Source organism: Amblyomma mixtum, chromosome 6 (assembly GCF_055824585.1).
Source record: "Amblyomma mixtum isolate Tamu chromosome 6, ASM5582458v1, whole genome shotgun sequence".
Classification (NCBI taxonomy): domain Eukaryota; kingdom Metazoa; phylum Arthropoda; class Arachnida; order Ixodida; family Ixodidae; genus Amblyomma; species Amblyomma mixtum.
In genome coordinates, this window is record NC_143017.1 from 71,231,633 (window position 1) to 71,251,019 (window position 19,387).

Below are 19,387 nucleotides of genomic sequence, written 5' to 3' on the forward strand. Positions count from 1 at the left end.
CATTATTTATTTTTCCTTTCCTTCACTTTATTCCTTTTATTTTATTTATGCAACCCATGCATTCACTAGATGCGCCTTTATTCATGCTCTAACCTTGAGCCTTCGTCGCGGAATGTTAGTGTCTCCGCTTCAAATGCCAAAGGCTCTGGTTCGATTCCCACCCTCGGCGCAGTTTCTTTTTGAGCAGTGACGCCGAAAGACGGACAAATCTGCCGACGCGTCTGTCGACACGGCTGCCGACGCGTCTGTCGACACCGCTGCCGACAGCGTCTGCTAACGACAGTATGAGGCATTAAAGGCTTTCGCCTTAATAAGCTACGTGGCTGATGTGCGCTGCATGCGTGGGCACTAACAACATTGTGCCTGAAACGTGGCACTCAAGCCATAGGCCATCGGCGTTCATTATGTTCACTGACGTTGGCGTTGACAGCATTTTGCACTCCGATGATTTTGAGGAAAGGAAGCGCATAACTGACTCCCTAGGTCAGTGGACGCCTGGATCGCGCTTATAGGTACGTGCGGTGATGAGAGAAAGCTGCGGGCAGCATGCGTTAGCTCTGACAATGTGGCAGACACGCAGCGCTGCTGGGCCCGTATTACGGAACTTTGTCCAAAATCTGTCAAAAGTTATTGACAGTGACGTCAAAATGACGAAACGATGTGACGTCGACGCCTGACGCAAAATTGACGCAACGAGGAATCAGCCAATTACAGCAGAGCGGCGCCCCGAAGCATTTGCCTGCACGACGAGGGATCGTCTGCTAGTTTTTTGCTAAAAAAGTAAAGAAATGCGCAGCGATAAAAATAATTATTATTTTATTTTGCCAAAAAATGATGTTTAAAGCTAAAAAATATTAAGAAAAACAAGAAGCGCAAGAAATTAGGCTATTAAATTTCCTGGTGGGTAACTTTTGCTGCCGCGGGGGTGCGCAGACGGCGGTAAAACGTCAACAAGCCGCTTTGCACGGAAACAGCTGTTCCACGCCTTGATACTGTTTTCTTACGTGGCGACGAAAATCAAGGTACTGTGCGGTTGTTCTAAGTGCGGAAAAATAGACGAAGCCAACTTGTTAAGATCTGTGTTGTTCGGCTCTTACGATCGATGAAAAAAGTGTCAAAGCGTGAAGCGTTGTATGTGATGTGTGGTCGTCTGTTTATTTTTCCTCGACCGGACGACCACGAAGTGCGATTTGCAGGGGAAAATAAAGTTATTTGCCAGCATAAGCATGTTTTATTCGTATGCAGCTGTGGCACAGAGGTATCGTCGGCTGCCGAAGCTTGCATGAAAGCCGCCGGTCGCAAATAACCGCTGCGCACACAGCACCCGCCGCTGCACCGACAGCGCACTCGTACGCACACCTCCCAGTTCATCGCAGAGTTCGTCGCACAGCCACTCCGTAGTCTGCCTCTCCAGTCGAAAAAGGCGTCGAAACAGCTCGTCCGGCAAGTTAAACGCGTCTTCGTATGCCCTCCTTCGTCGTTTGCTCGCGCCGGCCTAGCCGCCATCGCTACATACACCGCTGCTGCCGCCGCCGCCATTTTCTGTCAAAAACGCGACGGTCCAATTTTGATCGCCTCGAAGCCGTCAAAAAAAATCGTCAAAATGCGCCTGCATAATTAGGTGTGCAACGTCACCACTTCTGTCATGTCCGTGACGTAAACGCCAGCCACCCATGACGCAAGAAAGCAACATGGCCGCCGGCCACGGCCGACCAATAGGAGCGCGGCTACGGCGGGGATTTTTGACGAGTTTTTGACGCGTTTTTGAGAAGTTTTTGATTTGACAGTTCCGTAATACGGGCCCTGCAATATGCCGCAGCGTTTCAGCAAACTGTCGCGATCAACCATTAACTGGTACCTGCATGCTACGGTGGCAGGGTGGTTGCGCTACCTATCCAGTGTCCGGAACGCACTCAACGTTACAGACCCTAAGCCGCTTATAGTTGTCCGCTACGAGCGACGAACAAGAAATCTCCGCAAGATATGGAGCTACAGACTGCGGTGACGTCAACAAAATACAGCCAATGCCTGGTCGCGGCCGTGCGCGTGAAGCACCAGGCACGATTCCTCAAACGCAGCGCTCCTGTTCCAAACGGCGTTCTTTTCGCAGCGGCCAGCGCATCAGACGCGGCTTTCCTGACGTCTGGAAAACCATTTTTCACGCAGCAGCTCCCGCTGCGGATGGTTCAACGTGACATCTTCAAGGCTCCATCGGTTATCGTCAGCCTGCATAACTGGCCCTTCTCGGAGTTCCTGCAGATCCAGATGGACCAGCCACCACCGCAGCCTCCGGAAATCCTGGCCAAGCAGTGCGCGCAGCAAGAGGCGAGGCAGGACCCGGTGTTGGCCACTGGATTACTCACTGCAGAGGCCCCGGATGGACCCAACCCAAAAGAAGGCTGCTCTTCGTCACCAACATCGAATGAGGAGAACTCCAGCGACAGATCTTTGACAAGGTACGCGTAAGCACGCAGGAAAACTCCCTTCTTTAAGGCCTTGTAATCAACCATGCAGATTGTAAAAAATGTCGAGGTGACAGAACACAGAATTTTTCATGCTCTCGATTCAGGGAGAACGAACAAGGGACTGAACTTTGCGTGAGCGTTGCGTTTCGCTCATAGATGAAGCTGCAGTGACGAACTGGGGAAACTGAATTTTAGGCCTCGTATCCTGTAGATACTATGATCCCATGATAGCTTTTGACCGATGCCTTTACGACGCGCCCCTTTCCTCGCGCCCTTTTTCCCTCTTGTTGCCCTTTTCTAGATGTTTCGTGGAGTGACCAATAGAAGCGGCTTGTGGTTTATGAGGGTTTAACGTCCCAAATCGTCTCCGACTATGAGGGACACCGTAGTGAAAGGCTTCAGAAATTTCGGCCACCTGAGGTTCTTCAACGTGCACTGACATCGCAATGCACACGACCCTCTAGAATTTCGCCTCCGTCGAATTTCGATGGAGGGGAAATTCACTGTGGATATCCACAAGATACAAAAAAAAAATATTGGACGGAGCTTAAGCATCGCCTTTAGGAGTGGAACGCGACAGCGTGTTCAGCGCTCCCAGGGACTCCACGAAACGCCATCACCCGTTCGGCACGGTTTTGAACGCAACGCATTTCTGAGTAAAGGAAAGTGCGCAGCAATTGTCTTAGACGGGAGGAAGGTGGGAGCGAAAGGAGAGAGAAGGGTGTGTCGTAATGAAGGGAATTAAAATTGTATTTGAGCAAAGAAACAGTTTTAACTACTACATTTCTGCTGCACGAAACGCTGAATCGTATGCCACCATCCAGAACATTTTGCGGCAAACGGTTGCCATGATACGATTTTTTCCGACACACTCTAAAAGTACCACGTGACATGCCCACATGCGCGCCGCGATTGCTGTGCTCTCAAATATTTCGCGCACACAAGGAAGCATCCCTTAGCCAACTGTGCTGCCGCTTAACTCTTTCGCTACCGCGGAAAAGTGGACGATTTGGAGTGTACTGAAAGAAAAATTTTTTGCACAAGAACTAATACACCCAGCACATATTGCAATGCATGAAATTGTAGCTTATTAGTTACACTTTTGAATGAAACAAACAGAAGAGTTGTGTGTGCAAAAGTAAATGAACATTTATTTGTGAAATTCGCTAAAAACACAAAAAAAGTATATAGCGAAAACAAAAATTACCGGCTGCACTAAGCCAGAACTTGATTAGAGGAAAACTGGAATATACAAACTGTTGCACATGTTTATAGCTGTCAATATTCACAGTTTCAGCTATGAGAAAAATTTACTGCACTTTCCATGGGCTGTCAAATCAGGGGTCTTGTCTGTGGGGCCACTGTGAAGAGCAATCAGGGGTGAAGGTGTGAAGCAGAGGTAGACTGACAGGTGCTTCACATAAGGTTTTATCTTTGTTCCTCCCTTGTTCTCTGATAGCCGAGCTTGCAGTTTCTTCTTTTTTCATTTTTTTCGGTTGGTGTTGAATCGATTCTATGGGAGGATTGGGGGCGTGGACTTTTTTTCCCTCATCATACCCGAAGATTTCTTGAATGAGCTGCTCCCTGAAAGCCAGCTGATAAACTTTGGCATTTTAGGCAAGCTCTAAAACATCAGGATCGATGAAATAAGTTTTATCGATGTGGTTCAAAAGCCAGGACACTTTCCAAGTCTTGCCAATAGATGCTGCCGCCATTGAATCATCCGGGTCCGTTATGTGCAAAAAAACAAAACAAAAAAAGCGAAAAACCAATTTTGAGAAATGATTTTTGATGGCAGAGGGCCAGAATGGATTATTCTGGTATTTCAGTAGAGATACAGTTGTGGCAGGTCAACAATTCCAATGTAAAAGATGATTCCAATGAACATCACCATCTCCAACAGATTCACATCTTCCCATGAGCCGTCACACCGAACTTGCTGAAAATCTTCATCCATGCATACTTATTAGTGTTTCCGCACACGGTCTTCATCATTTCCGCCGTGAAGAGCATCAAAAAAAAGTCGAGAAGTCGAGCGAACCTCCGAGCGCCGCTCCGCAGCGATGTACCGATATGGACACCTAGCTGTCATCTTGGTTGAAAAACGCGACGCGACCTTGAGCATTTGGCAAACTGCCTTCGCCATACGTTGTCAAGACCTTGAAGCATAAAAATAAACCACTGTCATCAATTACAAACCGTATGCACCGCAGAAAACACACAGCGAACGAAAACAGAACTTACATGCAAGTACGCGCTGACGTTCCGGGCTCCCGAGCCGAAGTCTCGCTGTCGAAACCGAAATCCGACGTTTGTACATAGTTGCCCGACTAATAACCGCTGCTTTCGTCGCAAAAAACGAAACTGAAACCGGCCGACGTGCTCGGCGTCAGCTTTCGCTTTCGAGGAGCGCGCGGCGACGCGGACGCCATTTTCTCCGGCTGACGCTGCTGCGGCCGTTCAAAGTTTTATTTTTCACGGCGCCCCCCCCATGTCAAAACACTGAAACCAAGGCTGCAATGGAAAGAGCAGTTGTTGAGCTCGCTAGCTAGATGGCGGAGCACGTCCACGACTCTCCAAAATGAGCTTTTTTGCGCGGGAGATTTGAATCGATCTTATGCGAACGATTGCCTATGGCGCGGTAGCGAAAGAGTTAAAGGGCAAAGGGCAGCGACGCAGGCGCTGGCTGCGCGATTTACGCCAGTGCAAGCGATAAGGGCTCTGTCTGTTTGCCGCTACAATGAACTGCCGCGAGGCTAGCATACCGCTGGCGTAATTCGCGCAGGAAGCTCCTGCGTCTCTGCCTTGTCCCGTTGTAAGCGGTAGCACACAGGGCTAAATTATCTGTTCACTTGTACAGGGAACGATTGAGAGCACTACCTTGGCGGTGCGCAAGCAGGGACTAGACGCGCGTTTTTTGTTTTTGTTTTTTAATCTCGCGGGCGACTTCTGTCAGCGGCACAAACTAATACGTGTTAGATGGAAAGTTAGAAAGTTTCATCGGATGCTGTGTGGTAGATGGAAAGTTAGAAATTTTTATCCGATGTAGTGTGGACTGTTCAACTTTCTGACTGGAATTTTTGGTCTAACTTCGTTGCTTGCGAAGTTGAATAACTAACCTCGTCTAATTATGCAATTAAAAACACTTCACGAAATAGTGTGACTTGCTCCATACAGCAGCCAGCAACATGCGTTCGGTTGCGTCGCCTTAGAGTGACTCGGCATTAGCTACGACGCCCTGGATATGAGCAGGGTTGCTGCCAGCGTCTAGTTGACGCGAGGTTGCAGGAATGAAATGTCAAAAGTTGTTGACTACGCTTCCAGAAGTTACAGCTGATGTGCCCCCAAATTGCATCGGCAATGGGTCCTTCCTGCTTAATAGGCACGCGTAGATTTCTTTTCTACTTTTACGCGCAATCAACAAAATTCGTATTGAAATCGACAATCTCTTAAAAATCAATTTTTAGTGAAACTATTCTACAAATCAGCAACATGACTTTGGTATGGTATTCAGGAAATTGAACACAATCTAATCAAAAAGGAAACACTAATTTTTGTAAGTGACTTGAGTCCCACGAAGATACCAATGCGGTTAGGATTGATCAAGTTTTCGCACGGCAGGTATCGAAGTTGCCCCCATTCATCCATTTATCCGCCCTTAAGAACTATTCGCGGAAATACCGAAGCGGTTACGATGTAGACATACCCGTGATAAATGTGAACCGAACGGAGTTCTTTCGTAAATACCAACTTCGGTCCGAAGGGCTTATATAGCAGTTACGAAAGCGGCTACGCGGGAGATTCACAGAAGCTGCAGACTAGCACCCATGGGAATTCAAACTTCCCACTACTATCATTTTACAGCTTCCCACTTCGGTCGTAATGGGATAATGATGGTTTGGTTTGGTTTATGGGGTTTAACGTCCCAAAGCGACTAAGGCTATGAGAGACGCCGTAGTGGAGGGCTCCGGAAATTTCGACCACCTGGGGTTCTTTAACGTGCACTGACATCGCACAGTACACGGGCCTCGAATTTCTCCTCCAAAGAAATTCAGCCGCCGCGGCCGGGATCGAAGAATGGTTTTTCCATTAAACGCAGGCATTACATAAACCCTAGAGAAGGAGGTCTCAGAGCTCAGTGCTGTAACGGGACCTCCTGTAATTAAATATAGAAACTTTTACACAATAATATAAGAACAGCAAACAGCCAAAAGAAACAAAATTCAAGGGGCACTTTGGCTCTCTAAAGTGCTGCAAGGCGAAAGCGTTTCCTGGCGCACGGTTTTTTTTCCACGTTTTGTTTTTTATTTTTTATTTTTGTTCTTTTCTTATTTTTATTGTTTTTTATTTTTATTTTCTTATCTCATTTTTATTTTTATTTTTTATTTTTCCTTTCCTTCACTTTATTCCTTTTATTTTATTTATGAAACCCATGCATTCACTAGATGCGCCTTTATTCATGCTCGAATCTTGAGCCTTCGTGGCGGAGTGATAGCGTCTCCTCTTCAAATGCCAAAGGCTCTGGTTCGATTCCCACCCTCGGCGCAGTTTCTTTTTAAGCAGTGACGCCCAAAGGCGGACAAATCTGCCAACGCGTCTGTCGACACGGCTGCCGACAGCGTCTGCTAACGACAGTATGAGGCATTAAAGGCTTTCGCCTTAAAAAAATAGCCAACAGACAACGTCTAACAAAGAAAAAAAGGCAGGTTGAAAATTTCATGCGTGGCTATTGTAGTCAGAATGAAATACATGAAAGTTTCATGCAATTGGCTAACACTTGCTGACATACGTGTAAAATAACTCTGGCATGCAAAATTAACAAGCCGGTATAGAAAACGAAAACTTTTTGGTAGTAGTGTTACGCTAATATGATATTACGGATAATAGTTGGTGTGGATAATAGGATAATTGTGGGAATAGATAATAGAAAGTCACTATTAAAGTATACTTCTCTACTACTCCTATCAGTGACTTGCACAGCCAATGCGGGCATGCCGCATTAAATATATTTAAAAACTACATGGTCAAGAAAAAACAAGTCCTCTTGAGTCAGGAAAAGAATGAATTCCATTGTAAGGGACCATATGTTCAAGTAGTTTCATAGTTGCATATAAGGCTAACACAACTAGAAAGGTTCCTTTAATTTTGCTGATTGCGCCTGATTACTTTCACACCTGAAATGCCACTGGAATATTTATAAGTTACTCTGAGGTGCGGTCAAGTCTGCACGTGCTATAGACTTTCAGCCAAGCCTCAAACATACGAAACGTAAGGATACAGGAAAATCCTTTTCTGCCGTTATGTTTTGCGATTAATGTTACAGGAACATTTGTTCCCCCCTTTTAAAGAATATAAATAAAAACTTCTGAGTGACTCGAAGCACTACCAGGCGTTCTTCGGAAACGGGACGTGAAAAAACCTTCGCGGTGCAATGAGTCCTACAGATGGAACGTCCCAGACAATACAATATAATGCGACCAGCGACTCCAGGATGCGCTTTTTCACGAAATGGTTCGGGCTTCTACCTTGAGCAAATATGGTAACATATGTCGCCTTTCTAAAAAGCCTATGCTCCACAACGAAGCCACGAGAGCAATACAGGTTTTTGGTTATACCTATATAAGGGGACATGTATTCGTATCACCCGGTTTTATAGGGTGTTGCGCTGCTCTAATGGTGGATTAGGAACGATCGGTCCGCATGTCCCTCACGTTACCCGGATTTCCAGGGGCCGTAAACGGTTGCGTCCACCGTCGTTACTGCACCGGGAAAAGACCAGTCCGTCGTCATACTGGATGTCCGACGGGTCAGGCCACTTCGTCAGTGACCGGGACAACCACGACGACGACGGTATGGGCGCAGGTGGCACCTGCGTTACTGCTTCCCCCTCGGTACTGCAGTGTATCAGCAACGAGAATGCGCCTCAAGGCGATGACGGGCCCGACTGCGCACTCACCACACTCATTCGGGTCTTCGTTGTGTTCTCCCTCTTCTTCGTGGCCATGAGGACCAGGGTCTACGTCGGCCTCGTGCACGGAGCCAAGAGGTACGCACTGTTTAATCGATTCCGGATACTCATAAACGATGCCATGGAAACGAGTGTTTACGCGTGCACAAAAAAAAAGTGTTACTGTACCCAATATACTTCATGGCTGATCGCCACCCGCTCAATCCGACTGCCGATCCCATTTCCTATTTCAACTTTTAATGAATGTAGAGGACTATCAGCATCCTGAGATCCGAATCAAGCTTTTCTGGTGTTTAGAACTCGGCAAACTCTGCCAGTAAATGATATATCTGTAAGGCACCGCTCCGTGGCGCCGCCCTGAGAGTAATTCAGCTAACCTTTAGCCCACAGCACATAAGCTGTACCATTAGAACTTGTTTTCATCGGTCTCTGCTCTGTATTAATCTTGATTCAATGCTGTCAATTGACACGCTCCATGCACATCATCACATGTTCGTCACGTTTACAGGAGCCGAGAACTGCCCAATTTAGGATACCTAAGATCCTTGGCGAGTAGCGGCACCACCCGTGAAGAGAGCAGCATGCTGCCGTACTGGATGCTCGAGGATATCCGCATCTTCATCAGTGACGGGGACAACGACGACGACGACGTTGGCGGCACCGGTCCCCGCTCCGAGAAGGCGGTCTCCTCGGCGCTGAAGAGCATCGGCAGCGAGCAGCCGCCACGGGACGATGACGTGGACAACTGGAGGAGGCTGGCAAGGCAGCCGCACTGCGCACCCGACGTGCTCTGCTTCCTGGTCGCCGCACTGACACCCATCTTCACGGCCACGGCGATGAATGTCTGTCGGCATGCGAAACGGAGCAAGGGGGTATGCACCATTTCATCTTTTGACACGGCATGTTACTTTGTCATCGTGTCTTGCAAATGTAGTTCCACTTGTACAAGAAGTATAATAATGCTACTGCGCCTCGGAAATCAAGAGGAAGAAATCGCCTTAACGCTCCACCAGTCCTGGTGGAGCGTTAAGCGAACAGGCGGAATCCAAAGAAGCATCGGACGGGGCGGCGTCTCTGCAGACTCAGCCCCTTCAGGTTCTAGTCTATGTGATCCTGCCTCCCTGTTTACATTAGAACGGCGTACCAGACCAAGCAGTTAAACAATGTAATCATCTTCAACGAATGCATGAGGTGTTAGAAAGCGCGAAAATCTCCTCTCGCCTACCCTCTTAATTTTTTTATTTACCTTGCGATGAAAGCGAAAAGCGGGAAAGCGGTACCGGTTATGAAACGTTGCGTATAAACTGCAACACCAAATTTTTCGCCCATAGTTCGCTTCATAATCATTGGGAACTTTTGTCGAGGGATGACTTTGCAGATAGCTTCAAACGATGCAGTAGATTCGGTAGCCAACTATGTACGGGCTGCCATCAACGACAGAGGACAGTGCGCATTGCTATAGAAGTACGACTCTGCCATTGCTGCAATTCACCCTAATTTGGACGCGCTTTTCCATGCAGCGTCATTGTTCCCCAGCGATGGACAGGCGTCCTGGCCAAGTACACGGACATCGCCTTTGGCACCTGCCGCCTGTTTGCGCCTGAGCTTGCGCTGCGCAACCAGCATGTGATTCGCCCACGTCGCCCACAACGGTGGACCGCGCTGCTGTCGGCTTTCATGGCCAACCAGAACAGCTATCAGTGCTTTGTGCGCGCATTTGTTTTCGCGCGGGTGCCGGTGCATGTCTGAATATCGCACGCTAAACGCTGTGCTGCTTTCTTGGTGTTCGAATGATGGCGCATTGTAGAAAGAGTTCGAATAGATCTACTTACGAATTTTCTTTCAACTCTTCTGTGTCTGTCCACTTTTTCACTTTGTCTACCCGCTGCGGTGGCTCAGTGGTTAAGACGCTCGCCAAATGAGCCGTTGTAGCGATCGCGGCGGCCGCGTTTCGAAGAAGGCGAAACACAAAAGGCGCCCGAGTGCAGTGCGATGTCTGCGCCCGTCAAGGATTCCCAGGTGGTCAATATTAAGGCGAAAGCCTTTAATGCCTCATACTGTCGTTAGCAGACGCGTCGGCAGGAGTGTTGACAGACGCGTCGGCAGGAATGTCGACAGACGCGTCGGCAGATTTGTCCGCCTTTCGGCGTCACTGCTTAAAAAGAAACTGCGCCGAGGGTGGGAATCGAACCAGGGCCTTTGGAATTTGAAGAGGAGACGCTACCACTCCGCCACGAAGGCTCAAGGTTCCAGCATGAATAAAGGCGCAACTATTCAATGCATAGGTTTCATAAATAAAATAAAAGGAATAAAGTCAGGAAAAGGAAAATGAAACGAAAATAAGCAAAAATAAAAACAAAATAAAATAGGATATGAAAATAAAAATAAAAACGATAAAAACAAGGAGCCAAAATAAAAAATATGCAAAATAAAAAGTAAATAAAAACAATGTGCCAGAAAACGCTTTCGCCTTGCAGCACTTTAGAGAGCCAAGTGCCCCCTGAATTTTTGTACTACTTTCATAGTTCCAGCCAACACAAATACAACTAGAGCGGTTCTTCTAATTACGGCGATTCCGCCTTGACTCCTGAAGTGCCACTGGAACGTTTATAAATTACTCTGAGCAGCGGTCAAGTCTGCGAGTGCTTTAGACTTTCAGCCAAGCCTTAAACGTTCAAAACGTAAGGCGACATGAGAGAGAGAGAGAGAGAGAAAACTATTTACAGAGGAATTCGGGGCACGCCCCAGGGTCCCCGCACGACCCCATTGCACTCAAGTGTTTATGTTCCGAAGGTCCATAACACTGGCAGCACGGCCGGTGGCGATGGTCTGCACGGCCGGGTCCTCCGAGCGCAGCAGGGTCTCCCAGTCCTCCCAGGTCTTGAGGTTCTCTAGGTCCCGCGGGGGAGGGTCCGCCGGGCTGAGGGAAATGATGTGGATGGAAGAGGCGAAGGGTTCTGATCATAGAGTGCATGCCGGAGTGGGGATGGAGGGATGATAGTGAGCTAGGTTAAGGGATGAAGGCAGAGTGTGTCTCTGTAGTTTGCGCCAGAGAGTTGCGTGTTTGTTATCTAGGAAGGGGTGGGGCGGGGGGTAGAGCTGGCGAGAGGCTCTGTATGCCTGGGTCAGCTCACTGAATGAGTGCACGCGATCCTTCGTGAATCCCCGATCCGAGGCCACCTGAGCCCGGTTTAAAGAACCTCGGGCTAAAAGCTTTTTCTCCCGTTATATGTTGCGATGAATGTTACGGAAACATTCTATTCTCTCCTTTTAAAGAATATAAATAAAACCTTCCGAGCAACTCGAAGCACGGCGCATTACCAGGCTTTCTTTGGAAACAGAATGTGAAAAGACTTTGTGGTGTCTTAAGATGTACAGAGGGAGTGTCCAAAACCATACAAGATTATGCGACCAGCTCCTCCAGGATGTGCTTTTTCACGAAATTATTACTGAAGCGAAAGCTTCACTTCGTTAGGTGAAGCAAAGGTCACCATTTCTGGAATTTCCACCATCATTTGTCCTTCGCATAAAGCAAAAGAATGGAAAGGTGTGCAACTCGCCGCCTGGTACACTGGACACCGTAGTCGCGTTTAAGCTGCGGAACCGATGAAGAGCGGGAGCATAGAAACCAAAGGAAAGGCGCATAACTGACTTGAGCAAAAATACAGAAGAAAGCCTAGAAACAGGATAGTCGACACTCACGGAGGGAATTCAGCACCACTTCGCAGAACTCGCAAGACAGCAGTGGAACAATATCTGCGAAATGTAAATGGCAATTCAGGCACGAGAGAAACTTGGAATCTTCTGCGAAATCGATTTGATCCGGAATCCAACAAAGCTACGACTCAGAAGAAAATCACCTAAATTTTAAACATAGACCTAAGCACGGATCAGGATGCCATAAACACGCTACAGCAGATATACTTCTGCACAACCCGAGACGAAGCCCCTCCCATATTGTAAAGGACGACCTAGCCCCATCCTGGACGCGGTCGTAACAATGGCGGAAATAAGAGCAACCCTTCATAAGGTACGCACGTCATCCGCCCCGGGAGATGGCGGCATTAAAACAACTCTGAAACGTAGATGACGCTTCCATAGCAGCCCTTACGGACTTTGCGAACGATTGTTGGAGGGAGGGAAAACTCCCAGCGTATTGAGAAAATGCCCTCGTTAAATTCATCCATAAACTGACTAAAAAGCTCGCGCTCGAAAACCTCACACCTATTTCGCTTACTTCTTGCATAGAAAAACTGACAGAGCACGTCATACTAGACAGACGCCAGTACCACATGCACAAAGAGACTATATCCAAACACTATGGTCCGCTTCAAGCCACATTTATCAACACAGGATATGATGCTCAGCCTAGCAAACTAAGTCCTATCTCAGGAGCAAGAAAGCACCACCAGGGCAATCCTGGCTCTACATTTAACCCAAGCATTAGATAACGTCAAACACAAAACAATCCTGAAATATTTTTCCCTGTTGCAGATAGGCGAAAGAACGTTTAACTACATCAAGGACTTTCCCTCCGATAGAGCGGCCAAAATCCAAATTAGCAAATGAAATCCCACACCTTTAGGAGACAGAGGAACGCTGGAAAGATCGCTCATCTCCCCATTCTTATTCAATATAACCTTCATCAAAATGGCACACTAACTCCCAAAAATCCCAGACCTAGAACACTTGCTGCATGCGGACGATATCACTCTTTGGACCACCGAAGGGAGTATCGGCACAATATAGCTACAACAAGCGGTAGATGTAGACTACTACGTGTTCCCCCAGACATCCTGCACCCAAAGCGTCAAAGAAAGAACAAAACTCCAGAGGTCAAAAGGTACGCTGAAGAGGCAGCTATCCCAGAAGTGAAAACACTAAGAATCCTGGGAATATTGATACAGTCAAATAAAAAAAAAGCGACACACTAATAAAAACACGAACACCGTCAACCAAATCTCCCTGGTGATGAGACGCATCGCGAATAGGCGAGGAGGAGATAAACAAGCCGAGACCAAAACACTAATACAGGCCTTCGTTCTTAGCAGAGTCATCTACTCTACACCATACGTCACCCACACAGTCAAAGAGACGAATTGGATTCCCTAATGGGACAGTCCTACAAAATTGCGCTCAGCCTCCCCTGTTAGTTCATACATTGCTGTTGAAACCATGAGAACACACATTTGGCACCTCACGCGAGTTCCGAGTCATCTTGCAGCTCTTCCCGTACTGAGACCACATACTCATTTGCAAAAGTAATTGAAGCTCATCGTGCCCATCATTCTTCGCAGTTCGGCCGTGCATCAAGACCATGCTCAGCCGTATGCTGTCTCCATGAATCTCGGGTGCACCTCTCTATTCCGGAAATTACTAAGAAACCTGATTTATCATTGCCTGATCTCAAACAACTGATACTGCAGCATCTGCATTTTAACCATAAACACAGCTTACATGTCTAGATGGACGGCGCAATGACTTCAACAAGCTTTGCTGGGTCTGTCCTGATACCGGCCAGGTCTATTATTATGAAGGTGAGGTCTACCTATCTCCACCTCTTCAACTGGTGCTGAACTAGCTTCCCTACGGGCTGCAGTTATATTCATCAGTCATGAATCTTCGCATGTCTGGGCAGTTTTCACCGACTCTAAAGCAGCCCTTCAAGTCCGGCAAGCTGCACTACGCCGCGGGTCACACGAACAACTCGTTGCAGAAATCCGCAAGCTGTAACTTGACGCCACATTGAAAGGACATAATTTTCCAGTGGTTGCCGGACCACTACGGTATTCATGGCAATCACCAGGCCGACGAAGCTGCCCGTTCTCCCCATAATGACGGAATCTCTGTCAATTTTTCTGTAACGACAGGTGACGCAGCCTGTGGGCTTCGTTCCTTGGGAGCTCACACTTTCAGCGTGAAACACGGGAGAGTTCTGCAACCGTCGCCTCAGGGCATTGGATCCTGGTCTGCGCCTCCGTCTTCCGTGTGATGTAGCGCGTCGTGAAGAAACATTCCTGTGTAGTCTATGGCTCGGCGTTGCCTTCACAAATAAGTACGTTTCCGGATCACGATGGCCGACAGCCCTTCTTGTGTAAACTGTTGGTTGGTTGGTTTATGGGGTTTAACGTCCCAAAGCTACTGAGGCTATGAGAGACGCCGTAGTGGAGGGCTCCGGAAATTTCGACCACCTGGGGTTCTTTAACGTGCACTGACATCGCACAGTACACGGGTCTCTAGAATTTCTCCTCCAAAGAAATTCAACCGTCACAATCACTAATCTCTTGTGTGAGTGCACTGCCTTTGTAACCGAAAGTCATAAGCTGCAAAGTGCTCTGGACCGCCTTGATCCTCGCCCTTTCACAGAGGCCATGATCCTCGGTCCGTGGCCACAACAGTCGACTGCCATCAAGGCTTTCAAGGCACTGTTTTGTTTTTTGAGAGCCACTGCCTTGATTGAGAGATTGTGACTGTTTCCCGTTCGTTCTCTTTTCCCTCTTTAATCCCTTCATTCCCCGCCCCTGTGCAGGGTAGCCAACTGGAATTCTTTCTGGTTAACATCCCTGCCTTTCTCCTCTTTCATTGTATCTATCTATCTACTACCGTTAGGAATTCATAACAACTAAGCGGAAGTGATTGAAGCACACCTCACCACACAAAACGAAAGACTATCAGGCACTGAAACAGGACGTTTCATCCTGAAGAAAGCAGGATTACAATAAAAAGTAATGCGTCCACACACCTTGCCTATTCTAAGGTGTGTGCACGCAACGAATACTAACAGTCCATCCTCTGCCCAAAAACATGAATCCACACTACGATGCGGACAGAAGAAAGGCTAGGACACAAAAACTTACGAAAGATTTTCAGTCCAGAAAGACTGAAGATCTTTCGCAAAAAACACGCACGTGGACGTGGCAGAACATACGGACAGAGACGCCTTTTTCCTTGCAGTTGTCAATCATCAGGTTCTCCTCTTGCATCGGCGACGACCGATAAAACAAAATTTCCGGAAGAGAGCGAAGAAGCTGCCATAGCTTTAGCCATTACACTCACCACTGCGAAATACATCAGCCACTCTAAAACCGAAATTCGAAAATTCGCCAAAGGAAGGCCCCACTCAACAGCCATGAAAATCTGATAAGAAATCTCCAATATCGCCCAGATCACATTTATTTGGGTCCCCGCCCAATCGGACCATTCTGGAAACGCGGCAGCGCACCAATTTGCTCGAAGATTCGTAGTCAAGCGAGAGGTGAGCTACCCCGAGCTCAAGTCGGCCAAGGAGTGAATGACAGTCTACAAAGAAATTACAACCCAATTTAAGAAATGCAAATCTTTCCAGAACCACATAGATCTCTAACTAAAATGCAACAAGTCAGTTGGCGGCAGCTCCAAACAGACACTTTCTTTAATTCGGACATGTGTACTCCATATGGCTCCCAGCGTACTTCAGTCCCGTCTGTTCTTTCATGCAGACACACCGCACATCCTATACCCATGTAATCAAGACAAGCCATCGCAGAGTCTGCATCTCTCTACCCAATCGATGTGGGAGGCCGCGCTGCTCACTTCGGACCCGGAGGTTCAACGCCGTGTCACGGAGCGGTAGAAGAGGTCGCCGAATGACATCGTCAGTCGACCACCTGGCGTCCGGCTTAAAAGAGGAGCAAACGGCGGGGAGGGTACATCACCGCAACCCATGCCTAAGACATCTACTTTTATTGCGAAAGCAATACTACGCCAGGTCCAACCGGCTGACCAATGCATTCGTAACCAGCCGAATCCTATATTCGGCACCGTACCTCCACCTGCGCAAACGCGATGAGAACGCTCTCGAAGCGATTCTCTGCAAAATCTACAAGAGAGCTTTGACCTTCCAATTGCAACATCCAACCAACGCCTCCTCGGCCTGGGGTTGCCGAGCATCTTTGGGGAGCTGCGCGAGGCTCATCTCAGCAATCAATACTTGCGATTAAGCAAAACACGTGCGGGTAGCCGCCGTCTGACCCGCCTCCACATCAATTACACAACCCAAGAGGAGAAGCGGATATCCATGCCCGAGGCCTGGCGCTTTGCACTGCAGGTTCGCCTCCTCCCCAATAACATGACAAAGGATGCTAACCGCTCGTCGCGTGGTCCGTGGATCCCCCTGCTCCTCGAGGAGCCGCCGACGCGCCTGGATGGATGGATGGATGGATGGATGGAAAAAACTTTATTGACAATAAATTGGTGTTCTTGACCCTTACGGGTCACTGGGCGCCGTGGTCGATCCTTGGTCCAGGATGCCGCACTTGACTGCTGCCATCGTGATTCGGCGCACAAGGAATCGTTGCGCTTCCTCGTCCTCGCTGGCCAACAAGTGCTCCCACTGCATCACACTCGGGTTTATTCTTGGCTCTAAGTCTGCCTTATGGCAGGTCCATGTGATATGTTCTAGTGTAGGTTTACCCTGACACCACGGACATTCGTCTGCATATTGTGTAGGGAAAACCTTGTGTAGTTTGTGAAGGTGTGGGTAGGTACCGGTTTGTAGCCTGCGCCAGTCTACCGCCTCCTCTTTGGTGAGCCTTTTGTGTGGGGCTGTTTAGCGTTTCCGCTGACCCCTGTAATGATCGAGTATATCTGAGTACGTGGGGGTAACTGGGTCAAAGGTGCCTGTGGTGCAAAGTGCTGAGTCTGCTCGGTTGACGTATCCTCGAGCTAACTCGTCTGCTGCCACGTTGCCCCTCATCCCCTCATGTCCCGGAACCCACACTATACTATGTTTAGTGTTTGTGTGTCTTCTCCTCGTGTGTAGAATATGATTGGCGATGCTGTCGATCCTACCTCTTGTGTAGTTTCTACATGCTTGTTTGGAGTCCGTCACTATAGTGAGGTTGTGTCCTGTTGCGTTGCCGTGCGATATTGCGAGAGCAATGGCGGCTTCTTCAGCTGCTTCTATGTTTGGGTTGTTTATCGTTGCGCTGGTTATTTCTTGCCCTCCTTCGTCTGTTACAACGGCGATTGTTTTGCGTTGGTATCGGTACTTTGCTGCGTCCGTGTAGACTACGTTGGGATTGTCGCTGAGTTCCCTGGTGAGTGCTCGTACTCTGGCTTGTCGTCTTTCATGATGTAAATTCGGATCCATGTGTCGTGGTATTGGTCTTACCCGGATGTTGTTTCTGTCTTCATTATTAATCTGTTCCTTGTCTCTTTGTGTACCTAGAGGTAGCCGTAATTTCTCCAGTAGGTGTCTTCCCGTTCTGGTTTGAGTGAGTCTGTCTAATTGCGCACTACGTTGCGCTTCTCGTAGTTCGTCGAAGGTGTTTGATACTCCCAGGGCCATTAGTTTTTCTGTTGGTGAGGACATTGGAAGTTTGAGCGCCGTTTTGTACGCTTTGCGTAGTATGGTGTCGATTTGTAGAGTCTCTTGCTTGTTTAGTTCGTGGTAGGGGAGGCTGTACGTTACCCTGCTCGTGACGAGGCTGTCAATGAGTCTTAGGGTGTCCTGTTCTCTCATCCCCTTCTTTCTACTGCTGATTCTTGGCACGATTCTGGCGACTTGCTCTGTTGTATTCTTAATAGAGGCAATGGTTTTGCTACATCGGCCTGTGTTTTGCAGCCACATTCCAAGTACCCTGACTTCCGTTTTCTCAGGTATTGTCTCGTTTCCGAGTTTCAGGGTGATTTTCGGAGTCGTATTTTCGTGTACCTTTTTTGATTCTTACGTATTCTGATTTTTCTGCTGAGCACGATAATCCTCTGGCCCTGGCGTATTGTTCAGTATGGTCGATCGCTTTTTGTAGCCGCTCTTGTTTAGCTGCTAGGGAGCCTGTGTTTGTCCATATTGTTATGTCATCTGCATACATTGCGTAGCTGATGTTTTCTATTTCGTCCAGTACTTTCGTGAGTCCTATCATCGCTATGTTGAATAGTAGCGGTGATATTACTGAGCCTTGCGGGGTACCCTTGTTTGGCACCGTGAAGCTCTCCGATCTTGTATCTCCAATGCCTATCGTAGCTGTTCGTTCCGTGAGAAAGGCTTTGACATAATGGAAGGCTCTGCTTCCACAGTTTATGTTATTGAGACCTTCCATGATGGCCGCATGTCCCACGTTATCGAAGGCTCCCTTTATGTCGAGTGCTAGCACTATGTGTTCGCCGCTTCTTGGTATTTCAGTGAGGACATCCTCATTTAATTGTAGGAGTACGTCTTGCGTGGACAGTCCCCTTCTGAAGCCAAACATGGCATCAGGGTAATATCCCTTGTCCTCCATGTAGTTTGTGATCCTTTCATTAATCACCCTCTCGTATATCTTCCCTAGACAGGAGATTAGGGAGATTGGTCTTAGGTTTTCAATTTGGAGTCTTTTACTCGGCTTGAGTATCATAATTACCTCTGCATGTTTCCATTCCGCCGGCACGATTCCTTTTTCCCAGATAGCGTTTAGGTACTTCGCAAGCTCGGCGATGGCCGTGTCTCCCATGTTTCTAATGGTAGCGTTATTTATTTTGTCCTTTCCAGCTGCCGTATTCTTTTTTGCTTCCCCTATGGTTGCCCTTACTTCCTCCTCGGTGATTGGCCTATCCATCTCGGGGTTGTTTTCGCCGGTGTATACTTGGTCTTGCTTTGGGTGCATGATTGTGCCGTAGCATTTTTCCCTCAGTGCCTGTGTTAGTTGGTCTTCCGTTCCAGGGAAGGTGTGGAGTAGTTTTTTCATGGACTTGCCGCTTTCCGTTTTGGTTTTTGTGGGGTCTATCAAAGCTCTTAGTATATTCCAAGTTCGGGCCGTGCCTAGTGTTCCTCTAAGTGTTTCCGTGAACTGTTGCCAGTTTTGCGTGGCGATGTTGTCTGCGTGTTCTGATGCCTTCTTAATCAGTTCTGCGATCTTCAGCTTGAGTTTCCTGTTGTGTTTTTGCTGCCTCCATCTCCTGATAAGGCTTCTTCGTGCTTCCCATAGGTGAAGAAGGT

The 19,387-nt window shown here is 47.9% G+C and overlaps 2 protein-coding genes across 3 annotated transcripts in view; both read left to right on the forward strand.

The window, feature by feature from the left end:
- LOC149339342 (uncharacterized) overlaps positions 1-19,387 on the forward strand; it is an 86,615-nt gene that overhangs the window by 53,477 nt on the left and 13,751 nt on the right. The window lies entirely within an intron of this gene.
- On the forward strand, positions 365-10,685 carry LOC149339344 (uncharacterized). Of its 2 annotated transcripts, XM_089548083.1 has the most exons (4): positions 365-2,456; positions 8,194-8,511; positions 8,942-9,305; positions 9,954-10,685. In XM_089548083.1, exons 1-4 carry the CDS (start codon positions 1,984-1,986, stop codon positions 10,035-10,037), a joined length of 1,239 nt encoding a protein of 412 aa, XP_089404209.1. In that variant the 5' UTR covers positions 365-1,983; the 3' UTR covers positions 10,038-10,685. The 2 variants fall into 2 exon arrangements, with proteins under 2 accessions (XP_089404209.1, XP_089404208.1); XM_089548082.1 differs by lacking the exon at positions 9,954-10,685 and having other exon boundaries at positions 8,942-9,732.